We start from the raw sequence: 18,543 nt of genomic DNA, 5'->3' as shown, positions 1-18,543 counted from the left end.
TATTTACACAAACACAAATAAAAAAACCTGAATCTCAGTGATTTTTCCCCTCGCAGACATTATACACTATTATTATTATTATACACATCATACCTTCTCATTTAAAGAGTTTTCTTTATTTTCATGACTATGAAAATTGTAGATTCACACTGAAGGCATCAAAACTATGAATGAACACGTGGAATTATATATGGAATTATATACATAACAAAAAAGTGTGAAACAACTGAAATATGTAATATTCTAGGTTCTTTAAAGTAGCCACCTTTTGCTTTGATTACTGCTTTGCACACTCTTGGCATTCTCTTGATGAGCTTCAAGAGGTAGTCACCTGAAATGGTCTTCCAACAGTCTTGAAGGAGTTCCCCGAGAGATGCTTGGCACTTGTTGGCCATTTTGCCTTCACTCTGCGGTCCAGCTCACCCCTAAACCATCTCGATTGGGTTCAGGTCCGGTGACTGTGGAGGCCAGGTCATCTGGCGCAGCACCCCATCACTCTCCTTCTTGGTCAAATAGCCCTTGATGCCTTCAGTGTGACTCTACAATTTTCATAGTCATGAAAATAAAGAAAACTCTTTGAATGAGAAGGTGTGTCCAAACTTTTGGTCTGTACTGTATATATATATATATATATATATATATATATATATATATATATATATATATATATATATATATATATATATATATATATATATATATATATAAATATATATATATACACAGTACAGACCAAAAGTTTGGACACACCTTCTCAAAGTATTATATAAACCAGTTCACATTGAAAACAGTTATTCTGTAATTATGTAATCCGTATGAAAGTTAGAAGAAGTACAGTATCTCACCTCATTAACTGTCCGTGTGGAAACATAGCAAAAGTTATACGTTTGGTGTCCTGATAATTTAGGTAATTTAAAACACCATAATTACTTTAAAACATTTGCAGAAATATTTATGTATAGAGTCTTCATGCTCTATGTTGAGTTTGATTTCACTAAAAATAAACATACATTTGCATAAAGCATTAATGTGTCCATGCCCATGTTGATTAGAGTATTAAAAACGTGAAAAGTATTTATTCAAGGTACATTTAGAACAGATAGAAATGTGAACAGATGTAATATGCGAATAATTTGCCATTCAATATTTTAATCGACTGACAGCCCTAATATTAATATGACGTGAGGTCCAGTTACCAGCGTGACACTAAAACAGGTAGTAGTAATGGCTACTTTTTACTTAAGTACATGTCAGAACCCAAACCTTCAGTAAAAAGTGGTCAGTACTTCAACTTTTACCAGTCTTTTAAAACACAAGTAGCTGTACTTCTACTTGGGTGAAGGATGTGTGTACTTTTGCCACCTCATCTGCTGAGCAAATTGGCAAGAATGAAACAAAGTACTGTACCTTAGTATGGGACATTTCCCTTCAGATTGTTTAAGCTGTTGTTTGATGACTTACACACAGCTTTTTACAGGAAGAGTCAGTGCTGTTTAATGTGGCCAAAAACAGTTGCTGAGTAGGTGAATAATTATATTAGAATATAGTTTTTTATAATATTATAAACCATGATTTTAACTGTTTATATAAAGGAACAGTGTACATGTAAATTTCCTGGTTTTTCCCAAAAACAGTTCACTTACAGCTAAAATAATACGAGCAAACAGATTCATAGGGAAGTCTCAGGAACAAGTTTTCATTCTTAAATACTGTCTGGCCAGTGATGTTTTTGAAAACCATTGAAAAGCTTCAGACTGTCATTTTGGAATTTGCTATTGTAGTCACTATTCAATTCAATTCAATTCAATATGTAAAGCACTTTTAACAATGCACACGGTCTCAAAGCAGATTCACAGAAATTAATAGATAACTATAAATTAGTCACTATAAGTTTATCCCTAATGAGTGAGCCAGTGGTGATAGGGTCAAGGAAAAACTCTCTAAGAACGTATGAAGAAGAAACCTTGAGAGGAACTAGACTCCAGAAGGGAACTGGTCATCACCTAATTATAATTCCAGCATTGTTGAAGTTCATCAACTGTTCACTTGAAGGCAGGACTGTTCATGGAAATTGCAGCTTTAAGCCACTGTAGCTGGATATATTAATTACAGTCCAAATGCATACATTTCATGGTCCTTTACTACACTCCTGGATCCGACATGCCTCCCACATTTATCTGTATTTTGCAGATCTTAATAACAGACTTGCGGCCCGGGTTCGATCCCCGGTCAGGGAACCAACCCCAGCCATTAGGGTTGCACAAGCCAGTGCACTCTCAGTGCCGGTCCCAAGCCCGGATAAACGGGGAGGGTTGCGTTAGGAAGGGCATCCAGCGTAAAAACATGTGCCACATCAAACACGCGGATTATGAATATGGATGATCCGCTGTGGCGACCCCTAATGGGAGAAGTGGAAAGAAAGTTTAATAACAGACTTGGAATATATTTTTTTTAAAAGCATCCTTTAATTCAGTGTAAAATTTTTTTTTTTTTTTTGTCAAAAATCAACAGATACATTTTCACAGCCATGCGGAAACAGTTTGCAATGCTTGTAAACAAATTAACATGTTCTCAACCAACAAGAGACCCCCCCCCCCCCCCCCATACACACACATTTAAACTATATACATTAGAAGCTATCAAATCCTATAATCACAGAACAAAGGATCATAGGAAACAAACAAAAAAAGAAAGAACATGTACAGACTATGAAAAAAAGTTACAAAACCCCAAACCCTCACCTCTAATGTACCATGAGGGCTAATGTTAGTTCAGTTTTTTATTATTACAAATAATTCAGCTACTTGTATCCAAAATACAGATTTTTAAATCTTTTTGTTTTTTTTCAGGTTTTTTTTTTTGTTTTTTTTGTTTTTTAAAGATTTCACTTTTTTAATGTTTAGTCTCCACCCTAAAATTACAGACTTGATTTCCTCTCATAGATCAAGCGAATGAGTTATCAAATATATAGCACCATGATGTCATTACTAAGGACAGGGAAAAATATCACAAAAACCCGTGTTAGTACTGGAGACCGGAACAGCGACGGTCTTCTCGGATTCTCACTTTGCTGCATGCACTGATGATTATCAATCTACTGCACATTGTTACCCCTTTAATTTCATTTTATTTTTCATAGAAACATTTTTTTTTAACGTTTCTTATATTGAACAGGATAAGGCATCACATTTGCTGTCGAGAAAAAAAAAAAAGAAAAAGAAAAACCAAGCTTTTAAAGGTGAAGTTGTGCGTTAGGGTGTGTTACGATTGATTTGAGGGTAGCAGCAAAAATCTCATGCCTTGAAACAGTCATGTCGTTAATAGATGCAGACAATTAGGTGAATTTGGTCAAAAATCTAAAGTAATCATTATAACAATAAAAAAAAAAAAAAGATTAAAATCAATATTAACATGAGCTGACATCAAACCAGTGTTGACCGTAATCCTGATGCTATGATTTTGAGGAATAGCCTATATAGAAAACTGAGACTGCTTTAAGAAGACCACAAGTGAACAGTCGAATGGAAGTAAAGCAAAGAAAAAATGTTCACAACTGTACAAAGCAAGCACTGATGCAGAAACAAAACCAAACACAACACAATATGACAAACATTGCAGCACAGCGTTATTGCTTCAACAGATGTCATATAGTCTTAAACAAATACACACCAAAAAAAATGATCAACATGGAGCTCAGTAAATTTCTTGAAACCGGCACAGGGAGGCGGAGGAGGCGGAGGAGGAGTGGAGGGGACAAAACAACAGTGGAATGGGGTCCATATGAGTCACCTATAAGAAGCCAGACTACTGCCTGGTTTTAATGTCCGTCCGTCCCCCAACCCCCCGACTCGCACCTGATCCGCAGCCTTCACGAGCCTCATCAGGTGCACGAACACAAAAATCGCCACAGTGCAGTGGCTTCTGAGGGACCGAGTCTGAGTGACGGGGCTTTCGAAATTTTGGCTTCCGAGTCTGTATTACTCTATGAGGTACTGTACATGAAAGTAAATGCAAGAAAATGTTCACATCGATATGGAAGCTGGACTGAATTCAATGAGGAAATTATGGAGTATAAAACAAAAACAAAAACTAAAAAAAAAAAGCCAATGAAATACAAGATTTCCTGAGAAATTCACCAACAGCCTCACTGGTACTGATAGAGATTATAATTATAGAAGAATTATATAAATCACTATGCAAACAATATCGCTTATTTAATCTTTTTTTTTGTAGGTTTTCTTTTAGTTTTTTGTATAGAACACTCAACATAGCCCATACAAGGAAAGGTCTAGCTTCTACAAAATCATCACAGTTTTACAACATATTGTAAGAGTATCTGATTTTAGGTTGATAGAATGTAAGTATATATTGATGTGTTCTGATATTTTTCTTGTTTTTTGTCTTTTTTATTATTTCTAAAGAATAAGACATTGTAAAACAACACTACTGTATTATTGCATATCTTCAATTTTTAAGGACTCTCAATATCACAATATGTAACAAATATAAATGTTTGGTACGTTGTAAAGTATAATATATGGTGCATGTGAATTTATAAACTCATTTTGCATACGGTGAATTATAGTCCTTCCAATGGTAAGTGAAAACTAACTATTGCAGGAAGATGGTTAGAGAACCAAACGAAAGCGGCGCGATTACACGTGAACCCTTAGCCGATGTAGATTTCAAACTCATTTTGTAAAGAGGTAGTACGAAAAAAATATTTTGTTATTCTGGAATGAATGTTCGAATCTTGAACGCATCGGATGGACGATTGCTCTCGGGAGATAGAGGCTTAATCACTCATTGGTTCAGTACAAAAGCAGAGATGCTGGTAAACTGTCGTGGCGTTCAGGGATTAACTCGGATGTCACGTGGGGGGGGGAAAAGTCTCTTAAGATCATGGCAAAAGTAGTGTTGAGTGGCTAGTCGTGTTCTTTTGTTTTTTTATTCGGTGGCTCATAAAATACTTAAAACCAGTATAGAAAAATGGCTCCACAGACGAGATTAAGAGAAAATCAACACTGGCTTCATATCAAATAAATGTTCTTGCATATTGTAATGCTGATTAGAGCAAATATCCCCTCTCTGAATGGTCGACTTGTCAGCCACTATACATATTGTACATTTGTCGTCTTTTTAATACAATAAAGCTGTAACTTCAACATTTTCACAGGCTGATATACATTTAATTTTACATCCCTGTAGTGCAAAATGTGACAGTGTTTTTTTTTTTCCCATTAAGCTATACCTCTTCTTACCAGGAAGGATTATGACCAATAGAATATTAACCCTTACTCCACTACTCTACTATTTCGTTAATATGTCATACATATATGGATATACTTTAATAATATAGATTTTTACTGCTCTTACAAAATCCACACCCATCCAAATAAAAGGGCTTTTGAAATAAATCAGCGCATGAGACACATGGTCTTGGAAAGAAAAAAAAAACAACCAAAAAAAAATTTTACTGAAAAGTTAGAGAAAAAAAAAAGAAAAAGAAAAATACAGCTACGAAAAACTTCAAGTACAATGATCACTGAGGAAAAAGTCCATCTGGCAAACTGATCAAACAAAAGTCAGGAAAAAAATCCCCTTTTTTCAAAGAAAATCCCCGTTACGTCTCTCTCTGTCGCAGAACTATGAATAGTCTCTTCATCAGCTTTTCTTACCTGAAAAGAAAAGGACCTGGCGTGCAAGAGGAAGTGAGGTCCACCCTGTTCTCCCAGGCCATGTGGTTGTGTGTGTGAGAGAGAGTGTGTGTGTCTGTGTGTGAGTGAGAGAGTGAGAGAGAGAGAGAGAGAGAGAGAGAGAGAGAGAGAGAGAGAGAGTGTGTCACTCTTAACGGGATGTTCCAGTGCTGTTGGCAGTGAGGTAAGGCTCCAGCAGGGCCGGCGCTCACGGCTCCTGTTTAATGTAGTAACTGCCCGAGCCGTTGCTTTCTTGGTCTGATGTGCCCTGGGAGAAGGTAAACTCGTCCACCTCTGGAGTCTCCTCCTTAATCTGCAGTGTGGCCTCTGCAGCAAAACACAAACAAAAGCACAATTCCTGTTACTATACACTGGCGTTAGAACTCCTAAACCTCAAAACCTTATTAAAAAAAAAATAAATGCATTAATATCTTCTCAAGGGACAATACTATAAAAATGAAACTTGGATATATTTTAGAGTAGTCAATGTGGAGCTTGTTTTGCAGTACAGATTTACTGTCCTCTAAAAATAACTCCGCATACACCCTTTAATGTATAAATAACTGTCAACAAAAGTGAGTACACCCTGAGTGAACATGTCAATACCATGTTCCAAGTGTCAATATTTTGGGTGAGCACAACATTGTTATCCAGCACTGCCTTAATCCTCTTGGGCATGGAATTCACCAGAGCTGCACAGGTTATTGCTGGGATCCTCTTCCACATAATATCATCACAGAGCTGCTGGATGTTAGACACATGGAACCACAATAGGGTTCAGGTGTGGAGACCAGGTCCTTTTCTTTTCATACTTGACCACTACATCACCTTCACCTTCAGCTTCCTTGGCAAGGCAGTTGTATTCTTGCTGTTATGTTTGGGGTCGTTATTATGTTGGAAAACTGTGGTTTGGCCCTGCTTCTGAAAGGAGGAAATCATGTCCTGCTTCAGAATGTCACAGTACATGTTGGAAGCCATGTTTCCCTTAAAACATGGCATGACGGCCATGCAAACCGACTTGTTGCAGTGTGCGGCGTTTCGTCCGAGCACTGACAAGTGAACTTTCGCTTCTGCAACCTCTAAAGCAATGTTGGTAGCACTCATGCGTCCGTTTTTTGAAGCAGCTTCTGCACCTGGCGCACAGCACGAGGACTCAACGTCTTTGATGGACCCTTGCGAGGCCTGTTCTGAGAGGAACCCGTCTTGGAAAACCTCTGTATGACCCTGTGCACTGTACTGTAACTCAGTTTAAGGGTAGAGCCTTGGCATGTGTACAGCCTTGGCATCTTTGTGGAGAGCAACAATTCTAGTTCTCAAATCCTCACAGAGTTCTTTGCCATGAGGTGCCATGTTGAACATCCAGTGGTCAGTATAATAGAATTGTACTCAAAGCACCTCATTTGAACTGCTCTTATACAAGATACACAAATTTGTATGGTCCTGTCAAACAGACAAATACATGAACATGATGTAAACGACGTGTGACTTTGCATATTTAAACGACATACAGTTGTAATCACTTAGGGTGTACTCACTTTTATTGCCAGTTATTTTGACAATAATGGCTGTATGCAGTTAAAGAGATAATCAGGCATTTCAAAAATCAAATCTCTACATGTATAGTGTATGTACAAACAGCATGGGAAATAATTTGGACAACCTTTTTGGGATAAAGTAATTTATAATGAAAATCCCAGACTGGCTGTTTTTCTTTTTTTTTTTTTATAAAAAACTTTTTTGTAGGTTGCCATGGTTACGTGCAAATTCAGCAGGAAATCCCATATAAATAAAATAATTTTGTAGTGATGCATCGTACCATAAAAACTTTTAGGAAGGTTTTTTTACTACTAGTAAAACAACTACACAAGAAAACATTCAGTCATATTCATGTCATACTAAACACGTGTTTACATTACATCTGATTAATTGTACTTACAAGCTTCCTGCTTAAGAGGGCGCATGCTAAACTAGTTTAACCAGTAACGCCAGGGTTCCTGTATGTGCTCAGAAAGCAGCATCTCCCTGATGGGAATGTGCCCTGCTTTGATTGGGGGTTTTTCTCTAACATAAAAGTACTTCCTCCTCTGGTTTGCTGCTCCTCAACCTAAACCGATTTCTGTAAAGCTGTTTTTTTTTTGACAGCTACTCTTAAAGTCAAATAAACAAATGAACTTTAATTGAAGTTTCATTTATGGCATTTGCCAGATACCCAGCAATGCCTCCCAGATTATTTTGGGATTTGAACCCACACCCATTCTGATCAGAAGTCCAACACCTTAACCACTGAGCATATTCCGATTCCAATATTCTACTTCCAGTTTAGCTGAAGGTGCAGCGTGTTCTACTAACTAATTTGAGCCATGATTATGCAATGACCATATCTGTGACATGACTGAAACGGAATCAGTAAAAGTGTTGTAATAATGATTACAGTGATGAGTTCTGGAATAAAACTTAACAAATGGCCCTATACTTTTATTTACTGTTCTGTAATTTTTTTTTTCTGTAAAATTTCGAGTGAGTATTGAGAAAACAAGGTTTAATTCCTCTTTAGGTCTGTAGATTAGGTCGAGGTGTGTGCAAGACAGCTTTTTAGTTGCACATTTCCCTGCTCATGAAGCAAACTTCTGAAGCACGCTTCCCTTCTAAACACCCCTACATGTGGAATCGCTACCTAAGAAAATTGTGTTATTATCAGGTTTACACACGCAGGTGCAACCTGAAACTTTCACAACTGAATCCTGGACCATATTCACAATTCTTACGTTTATAAGCTGAGGTTCTAATGAGATGCTCTACAGAACAGATGACGAGACGCCACTTTCCTCAGGCGGTATTTGAGGGAAAGTTCCTGCATTGTGAAATAAAACACTTCCCACTGTACATAGCAGGCGTTTTAATGACACGCAACCCATGTTGCATAAACAGTTTGCACTCTAACAGCTTTGCCTGTACTTTTTTGTTTTATGTCCTGCCACGTCGTTTTGGAGAAACCAGCAGGAGCGCCGGTCCGAGGGATTAAGAATGAAATTACCTGAGTTGAGTGAGCGATCGCGCTCCACACCAGGTGGGTGGGGAAGGTAAAGGGAAGGAGTCTGCTCTTCATCGCCTGAGAAACTGCTCCTCCTCAGAGACCCGCCAAACCCGAGTGGCCTCCTCCCAACTGGAATCTTCCTCTCTAAACACCAAGCCACACTGGAGTTACCCACGTTACTGCATTAGCCATGCTGCAGAGTTCCACTTCTCACAACCACCGTGTTTCACTTTCCTTCCCTGATGACAAATGACTTTACCTGCGTTTCATTCGGTTCTCAGAGCACCAAACCGAACGACAAACCGGCCCCTTTTTCACCCATTATCCTCTCCCACATCCCAGAACTTTCCTTAGCATCCCTTACCACTGAATTAGCGCCACCATCTCTCAACACGCAGCCAAGTGAGACCAAGAGCAAAGCAGGAGGACGTCCTGATGGACAAGCTTTTGCCCTCGCACACACTGAACAGAAAGGGGAAGTAGGAAGAAGTAGAAAAAAAGTTGCCTGAAAATGAAGAAGTGCCTTACTTTTCTTTTGTCCTTTGTACTGTGGAGTTTTCTTTTTCTGCTTCGTCACATTCGGCGGCGCGTCCCTCGTGGCTGAAGTTAAAAACAAAATAAATCTTATTACAGTTTGATAGCTATACGTTTAAGTTTTATTTTCATTGACTAACTGATCCGTTTATTGACTGTATAAGGATGTTGTCTTACTATCACAGTCTGTCGATCTAAGTGAAGTGAAGTGAATACATTCAGTTTATCTAGCGGATCTGATCACTTTGTGTGTTAAGCAATCTTATGCAGAGCAGATAAAAATAAATAAATAAAAAAAAACTGTCAGAAATGTGTGTAGCAAAATCACAAATCTACTCATTGACTACAGACAACACGGGATTAAATTATATTATAACTATATTATAATAGAATATAAAATATTATATACCTTTAAATAATTATTTAATACCTTAAATTATTTGTTTAAAAAAAATTTTTTTTTATCTTAACCGTTTCTTGCTGAATACTTATGGGTTTTTGGTTTCCTAAAGTTTTTAGAATGCCACCACAGCTCTGATTGGCTTCATATGGTCTACATGCTCCATCAGTGGAATATTATATCATATGAGCGGTGAAGTGAAGAACACTGATTATCTCTTCAACATGGCACCTGTTAGTGGGTGGGATACATTAAGACAGCAAGTGAACATTATATCCTCAAAGTTGACATGTTAAAAGCAGGAAAAATGGGCAAGTGTAAGGATTTGAGTTTGACAAGGGCCAAATTGTGATAGCTAGACAGAGTCAGAGCATCTCCAAAACTGCAGCTCTTGTGGGATGTTCCCGGTCTGCAGTGGTCAGTGTCTTTTAAAAGTGGTCCAAGGAAGGAGCAGTGGTGAACTGGAGACAGGGTTATGGGGGACGAGGTTCATTGATGCATGTGGGGAGCGAAGGCTGACAGACGAGCTCCTGTAGTTCAAATTGCTGAAGAAGTTAATGCTGCTTCCCGTGGGCTCACCACCTGCAGAAGGGACCGTAAGGGACGGTGCTGTGAGGATTGGGCAGCAGTCGAAGGCGGGGGTCTGCTTAGACTGCTGCCCCCGCGACCCGAATTACGGATAAGCGGGAGAAAATGAGTGAATGAATGAAGTTAATGCTGTTAATGTGGGTCAGGAATGTTTCGGCAGCAAAAGGAGGACCAACACAATACTAGGCAGGTGGTCATAATGTTCTGCCTGATCAGTGGTCATAAATGTGTGCCTGATTGGGATATGTTACGCCAATTAAGTGAATGTAGCTCACTTGTTGTGTAATGTTCACTCACTCTGTGCGGCAGGGGGTTGGAGTTGGTAGCCGGTGACTTGACACCAGCCCACAGGGTAAAGATCTGGAGACTCGCAGTCCACCCACTGATCATACTCATCCTCCCAGCCATCAAAATGAATGCGGAGGAGTCTGTGGACGATCCTGGTTACTGTGGCTACACACACCAGACGTGGCTCCATCAGGTCCACTGCTTCCAGCTTCATGCCTTCACGGAAGCCATGATTCGGGACCTCCTGAAAATGCCACATTAAGTAATTGATAAGAAATGCGTTCCAGAAAAAAAAAAAATGATCGAAAGTGTTCGGCGCTTCATCTGCAATCCTCTATAGAAAAAATTACAATTTGTAAACATAAAAAAAAGATAAGTATTAGTTTATTACTTGCATTGTTTTCTCTTGTTCTTCATACAAACTTACTTTGTTAAAGAGCTTCACAGGGGCTGCTATTGAACCTGTTTCTCTGAGGTAGTCAAACCATTTGAATGGCAGTTTGTTGTACCCTGTGGATCAGGTCAAGATTTACAAGCGCAATAATACAAAGCGATAATTTGTGGTAGAAAGCAGCCAACATTAATACTTAAAAAAATATTATAATTTTTACCTCTTGGCGGCGTGAGCTCAATGTTGTTTATTTCACAAAAGCCCACTGGAAAAATGGAGGGAGAGGTGGAGTGGTAGCAGAACCAATCGGAGCCATCTGCTGCTTCTGAGCCATCGATGCCAATCATGAGGTACCCATCTGCCAACACCTACGAGAGGAAGACAGAGAAAAATAAATAAATGGAGCAATTAACATTTATAAACCCCTGGTTTATGCAAGACTCAGCTTGGGCTGTGTGTCATTACCTTTCTTACAGTAGCGACACATATAGCTGAGAGATTGAGAGGGTCTATTGCTTCCAGCTTCATGCCATCTTTAAACCACTCGCCACTCTGGTCTACATCCCTCACCTGATAGGAGGGTGAGAAATTAATACAAATATCAGATTTAAAAAATAATAACATTCAGAAAAAATAATAAATCCACTCCTGCATGTTGGCTATTGCTTTTTATAAATGTTAGAAAATTACCTTTATAAATAGCTGTGATGGGGCATCCATCAAACCCTCAATTTTCTTTGTCACTTCTACAGATGGTAAACAATATATTATAATAATGTAACAAAAGCATTTATCATGTAGTGTTTAAACTGCCCAGTGACTGCTAAAATCAATAATGAACTGACCAGATCTTTTAAAGCGGTGCCCGATGCTCCTCGACCAGCCAATGGAATGGATGAGTGGGCTGTACATGTGACACCAGAAGTCGTCTGACCCATCCTGGCTCTCTTCGTAGACGAGTCGCAGTCGGCCACCGATCACCTGCTCCACCAGAGCTACACGTGTCCGGCACAGGTGAGTTTTATCTACCACCTCTACACGCATTAGCTTCTTAAATGGGTATTGCATGCTCTCCATCACCTAGTAATTACAAAAGAAAAAATGACTGCATGTTGCATAAAAACAACAAAATATCCACCAGAATTCACCACAACAACTTTAGTGCACTTTTACAATGTTCAAGTTTAAATTAATCTCCACCTTCCACAGCTGTAGCATATGTATTATTCTTCTGGTAAAAAAAACACTCTTACCCTTTTAGCAAAATCGGATGGCAGCGTTTTCACCCCGGTCAGTCGTTTCACGAGAAACACTTTCCAGTTCGAGCACTTATGCTGGATTGCTACAAAGATTAAAAAAAAAAAAAAAAGTAAAATAAATCACTTTTTGCCAGGAAATTTATACTACGTGTTTTATCATAGCTAGTTATTACTTACATTTTGGAGGTACCAGGGGTTTACCATTCGAGGCACACCATCCGACAGGATGGATATCTGGGACGCACAGATTACACCAGAAGTCGTGGCTTGAGTTGTTATCAAATCCCTCGTATCGGAGAAGTGCTTTAAAACCTGGGGAAAAAAAACGGAATGAAAATTTTAAATTTCTGCCACTATAAGGACACACCAAGCAATTTAGAGAAGAAAAAAAAAGGTGGAATCTGTCTTCACCTGCCAATTTAACAATCCCTGCTATCCAGTAAACTTTGGTGGAGAGGTTTGTGTCAGAATTGAGAACCTCGACCCTCACACCCTCTGTAATATCTCCCCAGAATGAACACATGAGGACCTGGAAAACAGTGTACACAAGCAGGTGTTGAGGACATCCATTGGATTTTAATGAATTTTTTGAGTCATCAGAAATGAGAATCGGCTTTTAAACAATACGTACATGTTTGAAACAGCTTACTGGAGCTCCGATCAGGTTATTGCTACAAACGTATCGGCCCCAGTCGAAGCCCTCAACAGGAACAGCTGTCAGAAATGAAACACATCATAGGGTATGAAATGTACAGGTCTCAGTCATTGTTTTAAATAAAAAATAAGGCTTAGCTGTTAATGCTTTGCATCATGGTAGGCCTTACCTGATTTTGATTTAGCTGGGCTCTGCTGATTCGATTGGTACTGTGCATAAGCTGCCAATTTTGCCATGAGTGGCTGTTTCTGTAAGACCTTCGCTTTTTTTGTTGGTGGTTTCCCCTTTGTGAGACGAACACAACACAATTAATAGACAAATACGATGTCTGTGAAAGATGCAATTTTTCACAAAACATATTTGTTTGATACAATTGTTTAGGCATGAGATACCTGAAGTCTGGCCAATATGCTGGCTTTTTTCGAGTTGGAGGAATAACTTCTGGAGCAGGATACGCTGCAGAACCTCTTTGTTTTGGAGTAAAAAGCATCGCGGACGCCGACCATTCCACACATTTCACAGGTCGCTTTAAAGAACAGCGAACAAAAAGAACGAAAATGGGCACTTAATACAATCCACAGGCACATTACACACAATCCGAGTGCAGCCTGGACGAAGAACTAACTGAACACAATAAAACCAAACACTAACCCATGCCAGCTTTTCCATCTGGGTAGGTATAGACCTGCCCATTGTTCTTGATGATGGGCAGACCAGTAGGAAGACTGCGCTCCTCATCCTCGCTGTCCTCCGTGCTGGAGCTGCTGCTGGACTCCTCGCTGCTCTCATACCCGTCAAACATTCCAAACGAGTCTCTTCTTTTCCTTTCTGACCGTGAAGAAGTGCGTTCAGCCTGCAAAAACAAGGATCGGCTAAATTGGTAAATTGGGCAGAAAAAAAACGAAGGTACACTTACAATGAATGAAATAGCACAAAAATAAATAAAAAATACTGATTAGAAGGTCAACAAGCAAGCTTAATGATTTCTACAAAAAGGATTCAGCACAGACAGACAGACAGGCAGACAGACAGACAGGCAGACAGACAGACAGGCAGGCCTTCAATGTCATTGCATAGTACAGGTACAAAGAAACAAAATGCAGTTTGGAATCTGACAGAAGTGCAAATAGCAGCATTGTGCAAAGGGACAAGTGCAGATAAATATGTAAATATATGTACAACAAATAAATATAAAAGCTTTGGGCAGTGTAGAAATGTGCAGAAGCTGTTAAGCAAGTACACTAAGTATTATTATTATTATTATTATTATTATTATTATTTACACACATACTGCATACTGTATATAAATAATTACAATCTAGAAACAAAAAAAGGAAAAAGAAAATCCAGAAATGAGATGTATATAATGCATACCACTGTAGAAGATAATCTAGGATATACTGTTATACACGGTTTATATATTTTTATATAAAAAATAATTTATATATTTTTTAAGCCCAGTTGTGTGATCACTTGAATGGAATTTCTGGAATAAACCTGAATGCAAATATTATTTAAGAAGCTGTGACTTGTGAATTAAATAACCCTGTACACGAGTGTAAGGTAATCACTGGACTGGGGTTTTTTTCTCCACTTAAAGACTCTTTTTGGATAAAACTGAGATCTGGATGAGATCTAGAGAGAAGAAGTAATCGCATGCTAATCAGATGTGATGGATGAAGAGTGAAGTGTACTGGAGAATACTCCTTCAGCACTGATGTTTGCAACTCAGTCAGTAAACTGGTTCAGCTACCAGCCCCCTGTGAGCGTCCCAGCTTTAGCAAATTACACCAACAAGCTAAAGTGCATTTATTTAAAAAGCAGATCTCGCTCCCAGCATTTAAAGCACGGAACATAATGTCCTGATTTCGTGCAACAGGTTCTGTGAGCACTGAGCAGCCGCCTGTGTTTGTTGTGAACATTGTTGGATTGGAGCCAATTAGCCAGAGAGCTAGCTCAAACACTACACAGACCAGTTACAGCACGGGCCTCGGGCTGACCAAAACGCACCATGAAGGAGAAGAAGAAAAAGAAAATACCGCAATGGAAATGTCCACTGCATGAATGTCAGGACGAGAAGATATTCATTACATGAGTAAAAGATCGCCGTTCGGCGGGTTGAGCTAGCTAGCAGGCTAGCATTAGCCTATGCTGCAGAGTGACAACCAAAACAAAGGGGGGTTGTAATGGAGCTGGCTAGCAGGCTAGCGGAGGCTAATTTCACAAGCGAAACAAGGAAGCAAAGTGGAATCTTAATTCTCTCACCAAATCTCTGGCGTCTTCCATTAGCCCTTCATGTAAGACTCAACGCTAGCGTTCGTGCGCTGTGTAGCAGGCCCCAGTGCCGGGGCTCGCGCTCAGGGGCTCACCAAATGCTAAAAAAATAAAAGAAAAAAAATAAAAAATAAACTCCAGCTGATTATCAACAATTGTCATTGAATAAGTGCGCATGCGCCCTCGTGCCTCTTCACGATTGGTCCGGAAGTGATGTCGTCACAAGCAGATCAAACAAAATAAGGTAAACGATTTTTTACTGCAGAGGAGGCAGGGATCAGGATACACACACTCTCTCTCTCTCTCTCTCTCTCTCTCTCTCTCTCACACACACTCTCACACACACACCCCCACCCCCATTCTCTGTCTCAGATATACAGATTTAATACTACTACTACTAATTATATATAATATCTATTAGTAGTTGTTGGGAAGGTTCACTATATCGTTTGAAGGACCAATTGTAAGGAAGTTTCACTATCTGGTGATCAGGGAATTGTACTCGCCTGTCAGTAAAAACACTTTACAGGATTCAGAACACTGAAACTTTACTGGGCTTGAGATTGATGTTGTGTAATGTGATTCTTGCTGTCATCTGCTAGCTGCTGTTCTGTCCTTTTATGCTTTTGATGGAGAACGGTGCACTGTGATGTCACAGGTAACTTATCTTCTTCTTTCGGCTTCTCCCGTTAGGGTTAGCCACAGCGGATCATCCGTCTCCATACCCCCCTGTCCTCTACATCTGCCTCTTTGCCAACTACCTGCATGTCTTCCTTACTACATTCATGAACTTCCTCCTTGGCCTTCCTCTGTTCCTCCTTCCTGGCGGCCTCAGCATTCTCCTACCGATATACCCCATGTCCCTTCTCTGCAAACCATCTCAATCGGGCCTCCCTCGCTTTGTCTCCAAAACATCCTACATCCGCTGTCCCTCTAATGAACTTGTTTCTAATCTTGTCCATCCTTCATCCTTGTCATCTTCAGCTCTGCTACCTCCAGCTCCACCTCCTGTCTTTTACTCAATGCCACTGTCTCTAAACCATACAACATCTCAGGTCTCACCACAGTCCTATAAACTTTCCCTTTCACTCTTGCAGATACTCTTTTATCACAAATCACTCCTGCTATCACTCTTCCAATGCACTCCACCCTGCCTGCACTCTTTTCTTTATTCTCTAACACACTCCATTACTTTGCACTATTGACCCCAGGTACCTAAACTCCTCCACCTTCTCCATCTCTTCTCCCTGCAACCGCACCACACCACTGCACATGCACACTCATTCACACACATATACTCAAGTCAAGTCAAGTAGCTTTTATTGTCATTTCAACTATATATAGCTGACACAGTACACAGTAAAATAAAACAACGTTTCTCCAGAACCCTGGTGCTACATTTAACAACATAAAGCTACATAACAGAAAACACAGGGCTAAGGACTTGTAAGTAACTTGTAAACCTACTGTATATTACACAGTGTGGTGTGTAAAAGAGAACTGAGTACAGGAGTGTACCTTGTATTTTAACAAAATGTAAACAAAAGGGTTTGTCTAAAAAAGCAATAGCAGCAGTCAAAACGATGTGCGTAAACAGTTTGTAGTAATGAATTGATAGAATATGGGTGGTGCTGAAGACATGGATGTGTGAAGTGAGTTTGATTGCTTCTTAATCAGGTGCTGAGGGATGATTGTGTTGCATGCTGAGCTGAAGTCTATGAGCAGCATTCATACATATGAGTCCTTGTTGTCCAGGTGGGTGAGGGCCAGATAAAGGGACGTGGAGCGGTTTGGACGATACGCGAACTGCATAGGGGGTCTAGTAAGGGTGGTAGCTGGGTCTTGATGTGCCTCATGACGAATCTCTCGAAGCACCTAATCACAATGGGTGTGAGTGTGATGGGATGATAGTCATTGAGGCAGGAGACAGTAGACTTTTTCAGTTCAGGAATGATGGTCGTCGTCTTGAGGCACGTAGGAACAACGGGACTGCTCAGGGAGATGTTAAAGATGTCGGCGAAGACATCCACTAGCTGTTTTGCACATTCCCTGAGCACTCTGCCAGGAATGTTGTCTGGTCCAGCAGACTTCTGTGGGTTAACTCTGCTTAGAGTTTTCCTCACTTCAGCTGTGGTTAGACAGAGAACCTGGTCATTGGGAGGAGGGGTGGTCTTACTCGCCACCATGTTGTTCTACACCTCAAACCGGGCGTTCAGTGCATTTGGGAGGGAGTTGTCACAGTCACAAGCAGGTGAAGTTGTCTCCTACTGACTTTCATTTCCCTTCTCTCCAGCATGTACCTCCACCTCTCCAGGCTCTTCTCAACCTGCTCCCTACTCTCACCAATAATCACAGTATCATCCGCAAACATCATAGTCTATGGAGACTTCTGTATGACCTCATCCGTCAACCTGTCCATCACCACTGAAAACAGGAAAGGGCTCAAAACCGATCCTTGATGCAGTTACCCCTCCACCTTGAACCAGTCTGTCGTTCCTACTGCACACTTCACTGCTGTCACACTGTCCTCATACATGTCCTGCACCACCCTCACCCATCACCTCTGTTCCCTTCACCTACATGCCTATTAAAGTGTGCCCCAATCACAAATCTTTTCTAGATACACTCTCCACCACTTCATATAACTCACTCCTGAATTTTTCCTTCTCTTTCATCTCACAACCCACTTTTGGAGCATAAGCACTGATAAGCCCAATTTCCACCGGTACCCTGTTGGCTAACAATACCTGTGTCATTGGTAACTCGGGCCTCGACCGATCAGGTATGAAGTTGTAATTCGTGACCCGCATATTTGATTTGGCACATGTTTTTCGCTGGATGCCCTTCCTAACGCAACCCTCCCCATTTATCTGAGCTTGGGACTGGCACTAAGAGGGCACTGGATTGTGCAACCCTCATGGCTGGGTTACAGAGGTAACTTATCAAGAATGAAAAACTGTGAATTCCATTCAGTGGTGAAGCGCAGAAATACAACTGAAGGGGAATCCTTTCCTACAGTAGTATTAGTATAATAATATTAGAATAATCATTATTCGAATATTATAATATAATATAAATATTATTGTTAATAATATTGTGAAATAACATTTCTATTCAGTTTTATTTTTATAGTGATTTTGATAAAAAAGTTGGGTTCAGGCCCCATTTTTGCCAAGCTGCCACTCCTGACCCCCTGAGCAGGGCCTTAACCCAGGGGCGCGGCTGTATCATTTCACAGTGCTGAAATGCACATGTGACAAGTATCAAATATAAAAATATAAAGTATAAAAACAGGGATAAAAAAACATACTATATATATATATACAGTGTGATTGTCACTAAAGTGTTCTTGTGCTCTGTTTTTGTCTTGTCTGTTTTGTCTTGTATAGTACAAGCTAAATGTGTAGTGTTATTTATGTCTGTA

General features: G+C 39.9%; 1 protein-coding gene across 3 annotated transcripts; it reads right to left on the bottom strand.

Annotated features, from left to right (window-relative positions):
- Positions 1-2,832: 2,832 nt before the first annotated feature.
- On the bottom strand, positions 2,833-15,423 carry mbtd1 (mbt domain containing 1). Of its 3 annotated transcripts, XM_083556507.1 has the most exons (17): positions 15,111-15,423; positions 13,497-13,698; positions 13,238-13,371; positions 13,015-13,129; positions 12,822-12,904; positions 12,602-12,719; positions 12,368-12,502; positions 12,185-12,273; positions 11,777-12,011; positions 11,622-11,677; positions 11,397-11,501; positions 11,152-11,299; positions 10,968-11,050; positions 10,550-10,784; positions 9,259-9,330; positions 8,731-8,874; positions 2,833-6,023 (listed from the first exon to the last, which is right to left on the bottom strand). In XM_083556507.1, exons 1-17 carry the CDS (start codon positions 15,129-15,131, stop codon positions 5,905-5,907), a joined length of 2,094 nt encoding a protein of 697 aa, XP_083412633.1. In that variant the 5' UTR covers positions 15,132-15,423; the 3' UTR covers positions 2,833-5,904. The 3 variants fall into 3 exon arrangements, with proteins under 3 accessions (XP_083412633.1, XP_083412634.1, XP_083412635.1); XM_083556508.1 differs by lacking the exon at positions 8,731-8,874; XM_083556509.1 differs by lacking the exons at positions 2,833-6,023; positions 8,731-8,874 and having other exon boundaries at positions 9,259-9,458.
- Positions 15,424-18,543: the final 3,120 nt, after the last annotated feature.

Source organism: Silurus aristotelis (genome assembly GCF_946808225.1).
Source record: "Silurus aristotelis genome assembly, chromosome: 12".
Classification (NCBI taxonomy): domain Eukaryota; kingdom Metazoa; phylum Chordata; class Actinopteri; order Siluriformes; family Siluridae; genus Silurus; species Silurus aristotelis.
The sequence above is the reverse complement of the archived record's forward strand: the minus strand, read 5'-3'. Positions and strand labels throughout refer to the sequence as shown.

What these genes read in the sequence shown, in the direction of transcription:
- mbtd1 (XM_083556507.1), bottom strand. Translation starts at nt 15,131, where the DNA reads ATGGAAGACGCCAGAGATTTG. An exon ending in CCCAGCTAAATCAAAATCAG is followed by an intron (nt 12,905 to 13,014) that starts GTAAGGCCTACC and finishes CATTTCTGACAG; the next exon opens with CTGTTCCTGTTGAGGGCTTC. An exon ending in GCACCGCTTTAAAAGATCTG is followed by an intron (nt 11,678 to 11,776) that starts GTCAGTTCATTA and finishes TACCATCTGTAG; the next exon opens with AAGTGACAAAGAAAATTGAG.